Source organism: Vicia villosa, linkage group LG3 (assembly GCF_029867415.1).
Source record: "Vicia villosa cultivar HV-30 ecotype Madison, WI linkage group LG3, Vvil1.0, whole genome shotgun sequence".
Classification (NCBI taxonomy): Eukaryota; Viridiplantae; Streptophyta; class Magnoliopsida; order Fabales; family Fabaceae; genus Vicia; species Vicia villosa.
Window position 1 is genome coordinate 73,804,201 of NC_081182.1, and position 17,997 is coordinate 73,822,197.

The 17,997-nt window shown below is 33.3% G+C and overlaps 1 protein-coding gene and 1 long non-coding RNA gene across 8 annotated transcripts; both read right to left on the reverse strand.

The window, feature by feature from the left end:
• Positions 1 to 986: 986 nt before the first annotated feature.
• LOC131661887 (uncharacterized) lies at positions 987 to 4,536 on the reverse strand. 6 transcript variants are annotated; one of them, XR_009301295.1, is made up of 6 exons: positions 4,267 to 4,536; positions 3,842 to 3,906; positions 3,500 to 3,574; positions 2,300 to 3,060; positions 2,036 to 2,207; positions 987 to 1,824 (listed from the first exon to the last, which is right to left on the reverse strand). It is a non-coding gene; the product is annotated as an uncharacterized LOC131661887 (long non-coding RNA). The 6 variants fall into 6 exon arrangements; XR_009301291.1 differs by having other exon boundaries at positions 2,300 to 3,574; XR_009301293.1 differs by having other exon boundaries at positions 2,300 to 3,574; positions 3,693 to 3,906.
• A 3,471-nt stretch (positions 4,537 to 8,007) lies between these two features.
• Positions 8,008 to 12,417, reverse strand: LOC131661888 (probable methyltransferase PMT11). 2 transcript variants are annotated; one of them, XM_058931538.1, is made up of 9 exons: positions 11,546 to 12,415; positions 11,282 to 11,431; positions 10,753 to 11,023; positions 10,443 to 10,553; positions 10,062 to 10,221; positions 8,981 to 9,238; positions 8,769 to 8,891; positions 8,567 to 8,644; positions 8,008 to 8,489 (listed from the first exon to the last, which is right to left on the reverse strand). In XM_058931538.1, exons 1-9 carry the CDS (start codon positions 12,215 to 12,217, stop codon positions 8,282 to 8,284), a joined length of 2,031 nt encoding a protein of 676 aa, XP_058787521.1. In that variant the 5' UTR covers positions 12,218 to 12,415; the 3' UTR covers positions 8,008 to 8,281. The 2 variants fall into 2 exon arrangements, 1 of the variants encoding a protein (XP_058787521.1); XR_009301296.1 differs by lacking the exon at positions 8,008 to 8,489 and having other exon boundaries at positions 8,991 to 9,238; positions 11,546 to 12,417.
• Positions 12,418 to 17,997: the final 5,580 nt, after the last annotated feature.

Genomic DNA, 17,997 nt, shown 5'->3' on the forward strand with positions numbered 1-17,997 from the left:
GATCTTAGATATTGCTAAACATCACTTTCCACATATGATATTTTTTATCTTATCAACCATTTAATTACTATTGTATCTAATTTTTATTATGATCATCCACTCAATCGTGTATTAATGTTAATTTTAATTAATAAATTGATTTAATTATAATTATTCTCATCAAAGATTATTTTTAAATGAATATCAATATGATAAAATTGTTTACATCAATAAAATAAATACAAAATAGATATTTATTTAACTATTCATATTAATTTGACGGTAACAATTTTTTTTCAAATCATTAAGTTATCCAATAATCTTTGAATATTTGATATTTGATGTAAAATTGTTTTTACAATTTCCTAAGACAATCATTTTAAGAAAATCACAAAAAAATCTTCATCCAAATTATTATAGTTTTATTTTTTTTTAATAAATGTAATTTAGTTTTTTTTCTCTTATATTTTGAGACGGATGAAGTAATAAATAAAAAATTACAAAAAACTTAACTCATTAGTCTTGTTGTAAAAACACTTTAATTATTAATGAATAAGAACCATTAGATTGAAAAATGAATGGTTGAGATTAAATTGTGATCTTTAATAAATCATGTGTCATTAAGAGGAAAGAGAAATTATTAATCAAATTTTAAAAAATATCTTTTATTATTACAATATATATATATATATATCACTACTAGAAATACTCGAATTTCCTGTGGATTTACCTGCGGATTTTAGCTAAATTTCCGCAGGAAAATCATTACCTGCGGATTTTTCTGCGGTTTCTTGTCCCCAGCTAAAACCTTCGTGGGTAATATATTCGGCAGGAATATCCGCAGGTAATTCCGCAGGTAAATCCGCAGGAAATTACCGCAGCTAAATCCGCAGGAAAATGAATTGGCAGGTAAATCCGCAGGAATCTATAATCCGCAGATAATTCCGCAGCTAATGTATGTCGAAATTTAAAAAAAAATAATTAAATTTAATTGATAAAATGAGACTGTAATTTTTTTAAGCAATAATTTAATGTGAAAACTCATGAATTTACAAAATATGAGTCCCTTCCACTAGATATATGAATTGCTTCTACTAAATAAGATACAACATTAAAACAATAATAATAATGGCATTCCCCAACTTACCAATCTTGTGCCAAAAAAAATTAAAAGTGAAATTATGTAGTAAATATTGGTACAAATAGGCACTAACTCTAATTGCTGCATTGTTAGGTTACTGAGTGAAAATCCATCTAATGCACTTGCTGTTGCAGATGTTGAAATGAATGCAGTGGATGTTCTTTATAGGATCCTTCCGCCGAATTGTTCAATTGACCTGATAGGCTCCTTTCGCCAAATTGTTCAGTTGACCTGATAGGAGACCTGCTAACATAGTTTGTATTATGGCAATAGATTCCTCCAGGTTGATCACCAAATGCCACAATCCATTCGGCATAAATATGACTTCCCCGGCTTGACATATGCAATCAATTGGTCTCTTTTTCCAATTCTTTGCGGCACCATAAAAGTTCATGAACCATTCCATTATTAAAACAGGAGACGCCACCTCTGCACCATCATGACTAGGAAGAAACTCGGAGAGTATTTTGGATATTCATCACTAATTCCTCAACCGAAAAGCCTTTCTTTCAAACAATATTATCCCTCTCCAACCATTCACGTTTCATTTCAATTAGCACACAACCAACTCTGGAAAAGATAATCAGAATAAAAGTCTCTAACTTTGAATAGAGATTGCCTAAGGGCTGAATACCGTGGGTGTGTGATGGGGCAGAGCTTTTGATGCTGAAACCTTCTGTCAAATGTAGGCCAATACAAAGGATCTGCAAATTATTCATTCACATTCATTAATAAAATGAAATTTTGATTAATTAATTGAGATTAATTAACTTATAATAGTGAAATTAAAATGAATGTTAGTTAGAATTAAAACATATGATTATATGTAATATATGATTAGTTAGAATTAAAACAAGATTAGTTAATTAATTAATTAATAGAGTATATGATATTGTTAACTAATAAATAAATCACCTGTTATACATAGGAAGAATCCACCTAATGATATCCAACCTTCTTTACCATTTCTTTTGAAATAATCAACTATATATTTTGGATTAAAAGCATTTAATACTCCAAGGTCATGTTTAAATAAATTGTAGAGACCAATTCCACCAAAATTCTACAGTAATTCACATAACAGCATCTGAAAAAATTTAAAAAGACAGTTAAAAATAGTAACATATATCATAGTAAATAATAATAAAAAATAAAACATTAATTAAATAAAGTACTTACTTTGACCTAGTGATGAACTGATTCCACTAACAGCAGAAAGTATTGAAATGGAAGGAGTGAGAGTGCCATCTCCTATAACCATGGAAGTTCCCATGATAGCTAGAAGTAAGAGAACAATTTTAGCAAAGTGACTATGCTCAATCATTTGCTTAATTTTATTGGCTCTTTTATGCTTGTAAGATGGTATTTTAAGTTTGTAGTTAGAAAGCTCCATGTCCTCTAGTTGTTGATTGGGTGCCAAACTCACTTTTATATGCCTACAAATCAATGAGTATAGTGCAAAAGCTCCACCTATATGAATATCCATTGAATTTTTATTACAATTTCATTATAAGTATTTTATTAATCATAAAGACGGGAATTTCCTTTCATAAATAGGACCATGAGTAAAGAGCCTTTGCACAATAGCATCATTTGAGCCCATAGTCTTAATCAACTAAAAATTAAAGGATACGAGGACTGTTTAGGAGGAAAACTCAGACATAACAATTTGAATTACAGCTACAGTGCACCTATTAATTAAGGTACCAGGATTTAGTATAAAAAGGTTAAGAGCTTCATGTGCGCTGAACACATATATAATCCTCACCGACACCGTTTATATAAAGGGTTACCTTATCAACAGGAGTATACTGAATTGATAAGCTCAAAATTGTAGTAGTCTTAAAGGGCTTTCCATTAGTGTTAAGAATGGGGAAAACACCTTCAAGTTTGGAACCATTACATAAGTTCTCAACCGGAATTCCCAATGCACCGATAACCTGTGAACCAACGACATCATTGTCTTTTACAACAAAGTGAATCTATGATACAAGATGTGTAACAGGAGCATTAAAATGAAATTCTCTTGTTTATATTTAAGGGCTTTTCTATAGTAATAACTTCCATTTGTCATTCAAAATCCAACTAACAAATATGTCAAGAAGCACACACATAATTCCTGTCTCTCAGCACGAGTATATTTCTACAATAAGAACGGATATCAGGGCCCTCCCCTCACTCTTACTAATTTATGTCTCCAATGGAAAGTACATTACAGCTATCCAGACATTTAACACCCAGTCCCTTGGGGTTAGGCTGAGTCAGACAAGTGGAAACTCGGTACTGTTACATGAACTGTTTCTTGCATGACATTTCCAGCTAAACTATCTAGACTCATACATGCATGAAACTGAGTCAGACAAGTGTCTGAAAACAGACCTGAGTTTGACAAGTGTCATCAAGTGATGCAGTCACAAAGTAATTATTGGTGCCATGGACGGTGACGACTTTAACCTGAAAATTTGTGAAGGCATATTAATCATACATCTCAACAGAACGCATGTATATGAGAGCAACCAAACTGGCTGGAATTAAAGGAGAACAAAGTCATAGAATTAAAAGAAGTATCAACCTCAGATATTCCTAGAAAGTTTCCTGCTATGGAATATCAAACAAGTGCAGCTTAAATAATGAAAAATAGTTAAATAAAATGATATTATCAGTTAATAACTTAAAAAATTAACAATTAGAATTCAACAACCGTATAAGTTTCATGCATACCTGCACTGACATAGTCAAGTTCGCCAGTCTTCAAGGCATCATCTTGAACCGGATATGCTGTCACGCTGTTATAAATATATCATAAACGTGTAAGTAAGAGAGGAAATAATTTCCAATAAGAACTAGCATAATTGAATTTCTTCTACATGTTCACAAGTAGAGTTAAATTTCCAATGTTTGTAGGAATTGGTCCAGTTAAGTGATTCATTACCAAATCCAACACCTGGGGAGATTTCAACATGCACTATTCGAATCAGTATGAAATATACATGTAGAAATGCTCTAGTTTAGAAATACATGTCATAAATTTTTCTATAAGACATTTCATCAAACAGTATAACAGCAATACACATCACAAAAAAAGTATCAAGACTTTGAAGTTAATTAGGAGTAAAACTATTTGATTAGGCAAAAAGAATACTCACCCTTGGAGGAGATGAAGCTCGCGGTGGCCTGAGAGAAACCGGCACGGTGGATTTTTTTCGATCTGAAAGTTTAGGGTTCGAAAAGGATTTAAATGATTCATGATTGTAGTTACGTTTTGGTTAAATCTGGTTGAAGTTTCACGATTGCAGTGTGGAAAGGTTGAGATTTTGTGTGGGAATTTCATTTTCAGTGAAGCATTTTCTTTTCTTGTTGTTTTTTTGTCGAAGTAGAAAGAGAGACATAAGAGAAAGGTAGCGCATTTGAGAAGAGAGAGAAACTGAATAAATCTTCACGTGTTCTCATTTTCAAATGTTTTATTTGTTTTATTTGTTTTGCCACGTGTGTTGCTATTTTATTGTTTAGTCAATTATTCTCCCCTTTTATTTCTTTTCATTTGTTTTTTTATTAATATTTAAAATCATTAATTGAAAAAATCAAAGAAAACTTTTTTTATGAGAAATTGAAGGGATGTGGCGGACAAGCTTTCTATTTCTTTCTTTTTTTAAACTTTTTTTAAAACTAAAATACATAATAATTTAAATTCTGCATACCATTTATTTATTTTATTAAAAATTAACTAAAATACATTATAAAAATAATTAATAACATTGAAAAAATTAAGATTAGAAATTAAAATTAAACTAAATATAAAAACATCATAAATATAATTAATAAAATAGAAAATATAATGATTAAATATTTTTTATAAATTTAAATAATGAAATATAAAGTCCGCAAGTAATTTCGCAGGAAACTTTCCTGCGGAATTATCTGCGAATTTTGTGTCACAGCTTGGTGTTAATAAAAGTTGATAATCGCAGGAAAATCCGCAGGAAAGTTTCCTGCGAAATTACCTGCGGATTTTATATTTTTGTTAGATAATATGTTTAAAATATATTTTCCGCAGTAAAATCCGCAGGTATTCCTGCGGAATTTGCTGCCAACGCTGGATCCACAGGAAATTTATTTTATTTAATAAAGTCCCAGGAAAATCCGCAGGTATACCTGCAGAATTTTTTCCGCAGGAAATTCCGCAGGTAATACGAGTATTTCATATATATATATATAAGGGTTATATTTACTCCAGGAGTAAGTTATTATAACTTACTCCAAATCTAGACCATTGATTCTTCTCAATCTAGTGGTTAAAAATAATAAGTAATTAAATGTGGAGATAGAAAACTATTACTTATTATTTTTAACCACTAGATTGAGAAGAATCAATGGTCTAGATTTGGAGTAAGTTATAATAACTTATAACTAGAGTAAATATAACTCTCCTCATATATATATATATATATATATATATATATATATATATATATATATATATATATATATATATATATATATATATATATATATATATATATATATATATATATATATATATATATATATATATATATATATATATATACACACACACGTATCAAAGTTCTCATTTGATATGTCTCATATATATATATATATATATATATATATATATATATATATATATATATATATATATATATATATATATATATATATATATATATATATATATATATATAATTATAAACATTTATTTTTAATATGGATAAAAATATCATTAGAAAATGTATGTGCAAATTTTTAAGTATTAGGACAAGAGATCATCAAAAATTTATTTTAAATACCAATGTCATGAGATTTATTAAAAAAATATTTTTTTATCGATATAATCCTTTAAATAATAAATAAATACATGAGAAATAATAAAAATATAAAAGTTAATGGTAAAATCTTTTTAAAATTTAATGGTAAAGTCTTTTTAAATTTACATTATTCTATTACAAAGAACATACATGATTATTATTATTATAAATTTTTTTTAAAAAAAAATTATTAATTTAATCCCGTGTAAATTTGTATAAAATAAGATTTAAGTAATTTAAATAACTTTGTAATGTTTGCTCCGAAGAAAAACAAGAAAAATGCACTGTTCTTGCAAGACTATTTTTAATCTAAAAACTCTGCACCGCTTACATCGCCACCTTGTATCGTCCCTAAAACTCAAATATGACCACCATGGATTACTTCTGCATCCCGAAGGTTTGTCTAGGTGATAAGAACAAGGACCAGATTCATGATAATCCAACCCCAAAACAAACAAAAAAAATATTCGCACAAGTCGTTTCTAACATATGTGACATTCAGGTGTCACAACTTCCACAACCAATATTGAAGGGGTCATCTCGCCATTTCAATCCCTGAAGAGGAGTATCTTGCAGGAATCAAAGTTTGTAAACATACCCTACGTGGACGGATTTAGTGGCCCAAGAGTTCCACGCCTCTAAAGATGGTTGCCTTGAAGAGCAGGTTAACGCCACTTTGAAAAAATCTTGATAGATGGGGAGTAACATCGTTTGGTTATGGATTCTACGAATTCTCATTTTCATCATTAGAGGATGTGCAAAGGGTTAGGTTTGTAGTATTGTGGAATTTTGAACCGGGGTGCCTTGAGCTTTTTGCTTGGACGAGAGACTTTAACCCTAGGTTGCAAAGAAACACCATTGCACAAGTTTTTGTGCATTTTTATGGCTTAGCTCAAGAGTACTGGCGACCTAATATATTGTTTTCTATGACAAGTAGTATTAGAATTCTTATATGCAAAGACTCTATTGTCACTAAATCTATGTTTGATAGAACTTTTGACCACTATGTTTGTGTTTTAATTGACATTGACCTTAACTCTACCCCTGCATAGCAAAATTCTTGTAGAAAGGTAGAAATTTGCTTTCTTTGTGGGTTTAACTTATGATAACTTACTTGTACAGTGGGGTTTCTCCGCAATGGCGAGAAACTCTATACGGTGGTGTTTTGAGGTGATTTAGACCTGCTCGTGTGAGGTGAGAGGCTTTACTGATGATCAGTAATACTTGATAGCAAATGCATAATTACTAATGGTTGTATATTAAAGGTATAGTGAGCTTTGTGGGACTTAGATTTAAATTTGGACATTTTCGAACATAGATGGTACTCAGATTTAAATTTGAACATTTTCGAATATAGATGGTACTTTTCTACAATGACTTGGAGGAAGACATCAAAAGTAAAATCATGGACCACTCAACAGCTTCTTAGTCTTTATTGATAACGTATTCAGCCTCAGAATAGCCAATATAGAATAAATAATCTTCATTTCTAGAAGTTTTAAACACGAGCATTCCAAATTGTCGATATACTCATTTTGACATAAATATGGTTTTTATAATTTTCTGGATTTTTGGTGATCAAATTTCAAAGGTGATCAAATTTCAAAGAGGAAGATTTTTCTTTAGAAAAAGTTTCATTTTCAGTGTAGGTCATCTTCTTGAAAAGTTTCTCTTTCAATGATAGCTTCCATTACTTGCGAAGGAATGTTAGAACTCTTCCTTCTAAACTTTGACTAACAGAGTTCCAAGAATACATAACTTTTGAATTTTTCTGAAACTTGAATTGGTTAAAGTTTACATATCAGGATACCTGGATTAAGACCAAAAATATATATTGAAAATGGAATTATTGAAATAAAAAAAAATGTTAAAAAGAATAGAACATCCATAATATAACACAGACCAAACAACTCAACTTAGCACTATACTTCCTATTTATATCAAATACATGTTTCTTTTTTTGTTGCTTATACTCCATTTAAGATGGAATGGATATATTGTACTTTTAGTCTATCAAAACATAAATAGCAGATATAGGACTTTTGAGTAAACATCATTGAATAAGATACACTATGAAAGATTTCTAATATTATACAAATAAATTGAATTCTACAAAGAAGTTATGTGATGCAGTCAACCTACCAAGCTGTTTGGGATCGTTATACACCTACCCAGTAGTACAAATAAATAAATAAACAAATGGTCACTACCTCTTGTGAAGAAGTGATACTTTTACAATTGTATCTTTCCTCCGTACTTCTCAAAAGACCAATTTTGCCTTGTTATGTGGTTGACTGTATCAAAAACACATTTTACATTCTACCACCTCATTGCTTCAAGCCCGTAGCAGATGCTTATCACAAACCAAGACCCTATAGCTTGCGTGAGGCCCCTCGGCTGTGTCTCGTAGTGACGTGTGCCAGCCTATCGCTTTGGCAATCTCTTGAAGTTCATCCATTATGGCAAGGGTATCGCGGATGTATACATGTCCACCGGGTCTTAGTATCCGATCCATCTCAACCATAATTGATGACACATTGCATCTGGTAGAGAGAAATGTAACATAGTAAGATTCAGCTAGGGAAGAGATTAAAGAACTAACAAGTGGAGAAAAGTGTACCTTTTCTTCTCTACAGAAAGCAGGTTTGCTGCATGGAGGAAATCATAGGTTCTCGGGTAGGTGTCAAATGGTTCGCACCTATAGCATATAATCATGAATTATTATCGGTACATGCACCGATACAAAAGTAATGAGGATGAGATAACCTTCCACATTCAGACACTTGTGTCTTATATATCTTGAAAAACATTTTGCTACATACCAGTCATGCATAACTCCAATCAATCCACGGTCATATATGACAGGCAATGTGTTTGGACCACTAACAGGAACAACATTCATAACCCAGCTCTCAAGCTTCTGCTCAATCATTGCTGCTGCAAATCTGTAAAACACACAAATATATTCAAAATAGGTATCAGAAAATCCCTAATTATATTAACAGCAACAAAGTATATAAGACATAATCAGTACCCTCCAAAACCTGCTCGCATGTCCATAACATTTCTTAATCTCATCTTCTTCCAGCGCAAAGCACGAACATAGCTTTCTATAATCTCATTCCAGTATTTTGATTCTGCCTTAAATAGTTCTTTTCTGGATATGAAAGCATCAAGTTTTATGCTTTGAAGCCTATTCGGTGGGGTTTGCAATCGGGCGGGCCAATCGGTAACATTGGCCTCATATCCATTCTTAGGCAATTCAGAGATACATGCTTTTAGATCAGCATACCTAGATTATTAAAAGACAAATAATAAAATCAACAAAATGAGCTTCTAAATTTTATAAAAACAATAAGATGGATAATTGTGATCATGAGGCTTCAGCAAAAGCTATTGATACAACTCATTATTAGTTTTCTTTCTCATGAGCAGCATATATGTCAAGAGTGTAACCAGAAAAAGTATTCAACGATATTGAGGATTAAATCCAAAATACATGCACAAACATGGGGCACAGCCAACTCCTTTTAATTCCCTGATCTATTGCAGAGTTGCACATTTTATTATGAGATAACTACAATCCACAATAAATGAAAAACCACATTGACAATGAAATAACCATTTCTGCATCATTTAATTTCCTCTTCCCTTTCTCATATTTTGCATATTATCTTTTTCCACCATTAAGGTTGAGTGGGGAAGGATTAACTTGCTTATAATTTTCAATAAGCTTTAGTAACCCACCTAAAAGGCTAACCAATTAGAAGAAAGTATAAAATAGATTAAAAATAAAAAATTGACAACACAAAGGCTTCTATCACTTTCTTTTTATGCAAAAAGGGTAAGCATTACATTCTATCCTGAATTAGAAAGGAACTCGGTTAATTTTTTTAGGGTGTTTTAACATTGCAAATATGTACCTACTATTGACTCTGGTTTTATCATGGAAAGCTCTATGATCTATACAATATATAACATAAAAGAATGATAATAAATTTACATATACTTTTGTATGATATTCAAATAAATGGATGGAAACTGATAGACTTAACTACGGGTCTCCTATAAAAAATGTATATAATCATTGAAAGATCCGAAAGGCTTGAACTTACCAAACATTATCTGGGTCGTCACTGGGGTCGCAAAGAGGAGGTTTAGTTCCTGCCTCGCGGCTTAAATAGCAGCTATTATCAAAAGGTTTCTGCCATACTGCAATATACCCATCTTTTTTCAAAAACTTCCAGCAGAGTCGAGTGGTAAGATTAAGCATCACTGGAGACAACAAAACCCAAAGTTACATTACAGTCATCATGGTACAGAAAGCATTTCTTAGTAATAATGAGTTGGACAAAAACTCCAATAACTTATTGACTGTTCACTGTTCAAGCCAGTTCAAGAAAAGTACAGAACTGAAGAATACATAAATTCAATAAAAATTATAGCTAAAAAGCTTCAATAAATTCAATCTAAATGGAAACTTGTTTCAACTATACCTTCCCATTGTTCTTCTAAAGCTTCTTCGTGCTTATAAACCGGTTGGGCAGCCCAAACAAAATACCCTCCTGCTCTTAGCATCCTATTAACTTCAAGCAGCAAGATCCCATCTTCATCACAAGTAAACAAGTTTCACGCGTCATAATTCAAATAACAATCATGAGATATCGTTATCAATTAATGTAGCAGCTCCGAGTCCGACATGCTTTTTCTTATACTCTACTGGTTGACCACAGACCTCTCCATATCAGTTTTCTCCTATTACTACCGAGAACTATTGAACACTATACAAAAGAGAGAAACACATACCATCTCGAGTCCAATTAATTCTACAGCGAGAACAATGTATCAAGTCAAAAGCTTGACTTGGATATAATAAACGTCTAGTTGCAAATGCTGCCGCCATGGCCGGCACCCCTCGCTCAAGAGCAAACTGAATCTGATTCTCATGAACATCCTTGGGAGCTACAGACATAGTGACGACATTCCGTTCTAGTAAGTACGCACCAAAACTAGCGACACCACAACCAACATCAAGAGCAACTCGTATATGCCGACCAAATGTAATTTCAGGAATCATCTGCAAATGTGAATATTCAACATCAACCTACAACTACAAGATACACCGATACTTTCCCCCAAAAAAGTGAAACCAAAACAATAATTTAATCGGATCTAGATTTAAACTTAAATATACCGATAGTTTAAAAAAATTTCACACAATCGTCTAATCATATTTCACTGTCTTGCAAGCATGAAATGTAATGTGGCCAAATAATATTATCATGAAGTGAATAAATGTCTATTGCAAATGTATGATTAAACTTAATAAAGTAACCTTAGAAATATGATCCAAGTATTCATTTGCCCCATGTATAAATTGTGTACCACCTCCTGGAAATTTAAACTTATTTTTGTCTCTGGAAATCCAGTTTTGGCCACCTTTATCTTCAACAAGACGAGTATGAGGAACATTACTGAACCATACCTACACCCAAGAAAAGGAAGTTAATTCAATATTGTGAACACAGACAGAATCCAAATCCTTAAAATACCCATTTAGCTGAATTGGAATGAAAAACAAGAAAGATGAAATTTTGACCTCATCTCTGCTTTTGGGCCACGGAATTGGAGCACGGTAACCTTTAGGAGCAGGAACCAAACAATTCAACTTTTTCCCTTCCTCTGGACAATGCCGTTCAAATCTCTCTCCTTTCTCCGTGGACGGCAGCTTCTGAATCGCTTCCACATTATCCAAACAAGGTATATACTCACTCAAATCACGCGAACACAATCCAAACTTCTTAATCCCAAAACTCCGAACACTCTCAGAGCCCTCACTCTCAACCTGCGTTTCGTTAACCCAATCATCCACCATCCCCGGATCAAATTCCCCAACCTCAAACTCATCCGACATCGTTCCATTCTCATTCACGATCCCGAATTTCTCCACCGAATCATGTGCCGCCTGTGCCGCCTCCGGCGGCGGAGGCGGTGGTTGTTGTTCCGTTGGGGCTTTTTCTCGAACAGGTTCTGTGCTGTTGTGATCGATGAGTGAAGAAATGTTGAACGATTTGTTAAAGTTAGGGGAAACTGAAACCGATTGATCGAGAATCGGATCCGGGTCGGAGTTTTGAGTGAAGAAGATGAGTTGTTGATAGCCATCGGACCAGTGTTTTCCTAAGTAGAAGAAAGTGATGGAAATGAAGAGGAAAAAAGCGATCTTGAGAGCGTGGGTTGTTTTGAGAAAATCGAGATTCATTGGAGATTTCATACTTCAATTCACGGATCTAAGATTAATCGGCATGAATCAAAAAATTTCCGTTCTCTGTACTAGTTCATGAAATCAGCAAGAATAGTGAGTGAGTACTGTATTTTGGATCTTACTGTATTTTGGAGTTAAACTTAAACTAGTTAGTTGCCCAGAGTACTAATTACACTCTGTTCTTAATTTCTTTTTTAAGAAAGACATATAAAAAAAATCAATTTTGTTCTTTGTTTCACTTATACACTATCAATATCAATATATCAATAGTTTCAACGCACTTTCTTTTTTTCTTCTAATAACTTGTTTCAATATTCAGGTACATATGTATTAATACAATTGCACACAAAAATTGAATCAACCAATACACACGAATCATGTGATGAGCAATAACTATTTTATTCAACATATAACTAGTCATTAAAATGAAGAATATTCATTAATAACTATAAATTTAAAAAAAATCAAATGAATTATATTAATTTAATAGTTAAATTACAGTTTTGGTCCCCTGTTTTAGGTTTTTCACGATTTTGGTCCCCTATTTTCTTTTTAAATAGTTTTGGTCCCTCATCCCAATTTTGTCTTTGAATAGTGCATAAACAGTACATACCCGTACATGAACAGTACATGTCCGTACAATGAACAGTACATGAACAGTTGCATCAAAATTGGGATGGGGGACCAAAACTGTTTTAAAAGAAAATAGGGGGACCAAAATCGTGAAAAACCTAAAACAAGGGGACCAAAACTGTAATTTAGCCAAATTTAATTTTAAAAACTAATTAATATTATATCTAATTTAAATCAATTCACTCAAATAGGTTGTTTATTTAAAGAAAATTTCTCAACCTATCCCATGGATCTCTTAAACACCACACAAAATTTCATTTTTGCCCCAGCTTCAATAAATGCATCTCCGGAAGCATTCCATATTTTGAAAAAATTTGATTCCTTCCGTAGATGTATCTACGTAGCGTATAAAACATAGTGAATCTTGTGATTTTTCCAATTAATTCAGAAAATCACAAGTTCCACTTCCATAGATGCATCTACGAAACACTCTATTGTCAAACTCTATCAAACATTTTCGTAGATGTATCTACGGAAATTTTTTCTCAATTTAAGATTTTCTCAATTAATCAAACCCCATCAAATAAGATTTTTCCAATTAATTGAAAATTTGGGATTTTCTCAATTAATTTATAATTTAATTGGAGATTTTCTCAATTCTCAATTAATTGAGAAAATCTCAAATTAATTAAGTTTGATGACATCTACTTAATAATTAAAACATAGTGAAAGTTGGATTTTCCCAATTAATTGAAAAAATCTCAAATTAAGTTAGAAGTTAATTAATTGGAAAAATCCCAAATTAATTGGGAAAATCTCAAATTAATTTCTTAATTAACGGAAAAAATCACAAGTTCCGTAAATACACCTACGGAACACTCTATTTTCAAATCCTATCAAACCTTTCCGTAGATGTAGTAGATGCATCTATGAAAAAAACCAAAATTTAAAAAAAATGTGTTTCCGGAGATGCATCTACGAAAGCACGAGGGTAATTTTGTCAATTCAGTGATGTGCCAAATGTCTATGTGGTGGGGTGAGAAATTTTCTATTTTAATTAATTAAGTTAGAATCGTTGGAATAGTTTATAGTTAGATATTATTTAATTATTATATTCACATAATTATTATTTGGATAATTATTATTTGGTAATTATGTGGACGTATATATTTTTAATTATATTAACTATTTATCAAATTAAGAGCCTTAATTGATTAAGTGGTTAAATAAAATTTAAAAAATTAATTAAATTTTAATTTAGTAATTAATTAGTTGGATATGAACTTTAATATGAGTGGATGACTCATTTCGAAATAATGAGAATTTTGATTGGTTATCCTCTATATAAATATATCGTACACAAGCAGTTTATATCTTCTCCCTATCTAAAGAGTGTTCAAGGCATTAGGAGTATCCGTTGAGGAAGATCCACAAGTCAATAAGTATCGGTCACTTGTCTCTATAGTTTTGCATTTCAGGATCACAGTTATCATTGCCAAAAGACTTTTATCTTATAGATCCAAATATTTTTGAAATCTCTCATATACTAATTTGTCGTAGATCTTGTAATTATATACATATTCACATTTATTTATTCTATTCAGCACTAAAATATATGGTATAATATGTAAAACATGTATGTGTGATTAATTGTTATTGATTTAATTTCCAACAAGGGGTAACAGAGCAGATATTGCATCTCAAGTTTGTTGCGATTTGTAAACTTCAATTTTTTTTGGATATGCAATTATGAAACATGTAGTTGAACTACATCCGAGCTATCTACAGTATAAGAAAATGATGTCAAACTGACGTGTTTGGCGGTGACCCTCGTATGAGCATAAGTAAACGTAATATGGTATCATATGGTCAAGAGCGACTATGAATGGCTCGACCGCACCACCTCCCGTGTGCGAAACAAAAGAGGATGCACGAGGATGCAAGGGAATTGGGTGATGAATCATCCTTTAAAATGGTTCGGATACAATATTAATAACAAGTGTAACAAATGAATTAAGAACATATTAGGCGCAACTTCAAACCCTGGGATGCAAGGGAATTGGGTGATGAATCATCCTTTAAAATGGTTCGGATACAATATTAATAACATGTATCGTGCAACACTCTGTCATCTACTCTGTCTTCCAAAGACAACTCTCTCTCTCTCTCTCTCAACTTCGAGTGCTCGTAGACTAAATAGGTGACCCTCCAATTGTACTCATGCATCACAGTCAAGTCTGTGATGTACAAAAGGTAGACCATATCGATGTATGTAGCACTTTTGTCCACAAACATGTACGTGATAACCAAGAACAAGAGATAACATCTCCATGCGCAATTCCAGTGGTACTCAACCTACACATCATCCACAATAATATCCAAATGCACGAGGCATGAGACGTCATCCAAAGTGATGATCATCTCGCCTATAGATAGATGGGAAAATGACGCCTTGAGTTCCACTTCTCTACAAAAGTCGTTTACATGTCGTGGTTTATGGTCACGTACGTAGAAGGACATAAACTGACAAGACCATAATAGCAAATAACATCACTGAACCAAGCATTAGTGGGTTGTGGTAACTCTAGTATCTACCTGTCGTGGTTAATCATTTTCAAACAGTGAGACTCCTATAAAAAGAAAACATGAGAATCAATATGGATTTAATTAGTTGACAACATTGTATTGAAAAAGAAAAGAAATATACCTATCCATGACAGACATGCCTAGTAGCAGGCTTTGAATAATTATAAAGTAATAAAGTATCAAATGACCGTCTTGGATGACTCTTTAATTAATGGGGCATCCAGATCAAATTCCTCATAGGCTTCAAGGTCTTTAGGGTCAACAGAGGCCCCAGGATCCTCGGGATCTGTTGCATCATGTGCCTGAGAGAGTCGGCTATAAGAACAAGACGGTCAGGGATGCAAAGTAGATGTAGTATCAAACGAGTCATCAAGAACTTGTGGCCTCGTGGTACTTTCTTCGGCCCTTTCACGTCTTACCAACACGGTTTGTGTAACACCCTGGATTTCCGCTTACCCCGCAGGGCTTCCGGCCTACCAAGCATGTCACCAGCTTAATCAATAATCCCCCCTAGGTCCGCTTATCGGCTGCCCAGGAAATATTGTTTTTGCCTCCCGCAGGAATCGAACCACGTACCTAGGGGTTAAGTACGTATTCATAGCAATTCCTGCTACCACTTGAGCTATATGGTCAAGTGGTAGCAGGAATTGCTATGAATATGTACTTAACCCCTAGGTACATGGTTCGATTCCTGCGGGAGGCAAAAACAATATTTCCTGGGCAGCCGATAAGCGGACCTAGGGGGGATTATTGATTAAGCTGGTGACATGCTTGGTAGGCCGGAAGCCCTGCGGGGTAAGCGGAAATCCAGGGTGTTACATTAAAAGGCGCCTTTTTAATGTAACACCCCGATATCCGCTGCACGCATCAACCGTGTCGGCCAACCGAGCATGTTACCGGCTTAATCAATAATCCCCCCTAGGTCCGCTTATCGGCTGCCCAGGAAATATTGTTTTTGCCTCCCGCAGGAATCGAACCATGTACCTAGGGGTTAAGTACATATTCATAGCAATTCCTGCTACCACTTGACCATATAGCTCAATTGGTAGCAGGAATTGCTATGAATATGTACTTAACCCCTAGGTACATGGTTCGATTCCTGCGGAAGGCAAAAACAATATTTCCTGGGCAGCCGATAAGCGGACCTAGGGGGGATTATTGATTAAGCTGGTGATGTAACACCCCATAATTTCAGTTTATTAATTTAATTTGGATTTAAATTAAATAATTGGAATTTTAGTATTTTTATTTGGAATTATTTGGAAAATGATGAAATATTGGCATTGGGCCTAGAGTGGTGATTAGCAGAAGAGGGGGTGTTGACTAAGCAAGCCCATTATAATATTTTATTTTATTTTTCATAAAATAAAGGAATTGGGAAAAGAGGAGAGAAAAGGAGACAGACTCTAAGAAAGGGAGAACACGTGAAGTGAGAAGAGCCAAAGGGGAAGAAGATCTTCGAAGATTCGACTCTGAGGTAAGGGGGGATTCTTCGGGTTAGTATTCCTTATGTGATTGTAGGTAGTATGATTGATTAGGATTGTGGTCTAGTTCAATCGTACGTGTCGGGTTGGGAATTTTGTTAGGTTTTGATAATCTTGTATGAATTGACATGATTCTGTTGATACTTGTGATATATGATGTTAATACATGTCAATAACCTGTTTGGAATGTGTAATTGTGTGTAAAACAATGATAATTGTGTGCTATGTTCGTATGTACCTGAAATTGGGGTTATGGGATAGGGTAAAAGCTGTCAAAATGGTGATTTTTGCTGTGCAGGTACGTAGGAACCGGTTCCCATGTGGGACGAACCGGTTCCCCCTTGTAAAAACAGAGAAATATGGATTCTGGGTAGCTGGGAACCGGTTCCCATGTAGGGACAACCCGGTTCCCCATAGTAAAAACCAGAGACGAGACTTTGAAGCTGCCAGGAACCGGTTCCCACGTAGGGACAACCCCGTTCCTGCAGCATTTTTCTAAAAATGTTTTATCTTTGAAAACTCATAACTTTTGATCCGTGTATCTGTTTTATGTGCCGTTTTGGGCGTTGCGAAGCTAATGAGATGCTTTATTTGATAAAGTGATGAAATGGGCAGTGGCCAACTTTATTTTAATTCGATTTGATTGTTGATGAACTGGAATATAGTATATGTATATGTGCTTATTTATATATGATTATTGGTACATGTTTTGTATTGGTGATGGGATTATGATATTCATTGGGTGATGTTGGTTTATAACATGTCGTAAATGAATACATGTTTTGTGATTATGTTGTTGAGTTGTTTTATCAATTTATTACATGGTGTGTAATGATGATAGATGTAACGATGTATGATGATGGTGATGATGGATGATTGTGAATATTAATATGTTGTTAATATTAATATGTTGGTTATGGTGGCAATTAACATTACTATGATGTGTATGTTATTGTGATGATGTGGTGTATGTATGTGAATGATTGAATGATGCTTAAACATGTACATACTTGTTGTGACCTTATTGGTAAGAGGTGTTAAGCGATGTTAAGCATCGGAATGATGATGATGTATGAAGATGTAAGTATGTGTCATGTGTGCATTATTCATAAATCATTTGCATTGGAAGGCTAATTCCCATTGTGC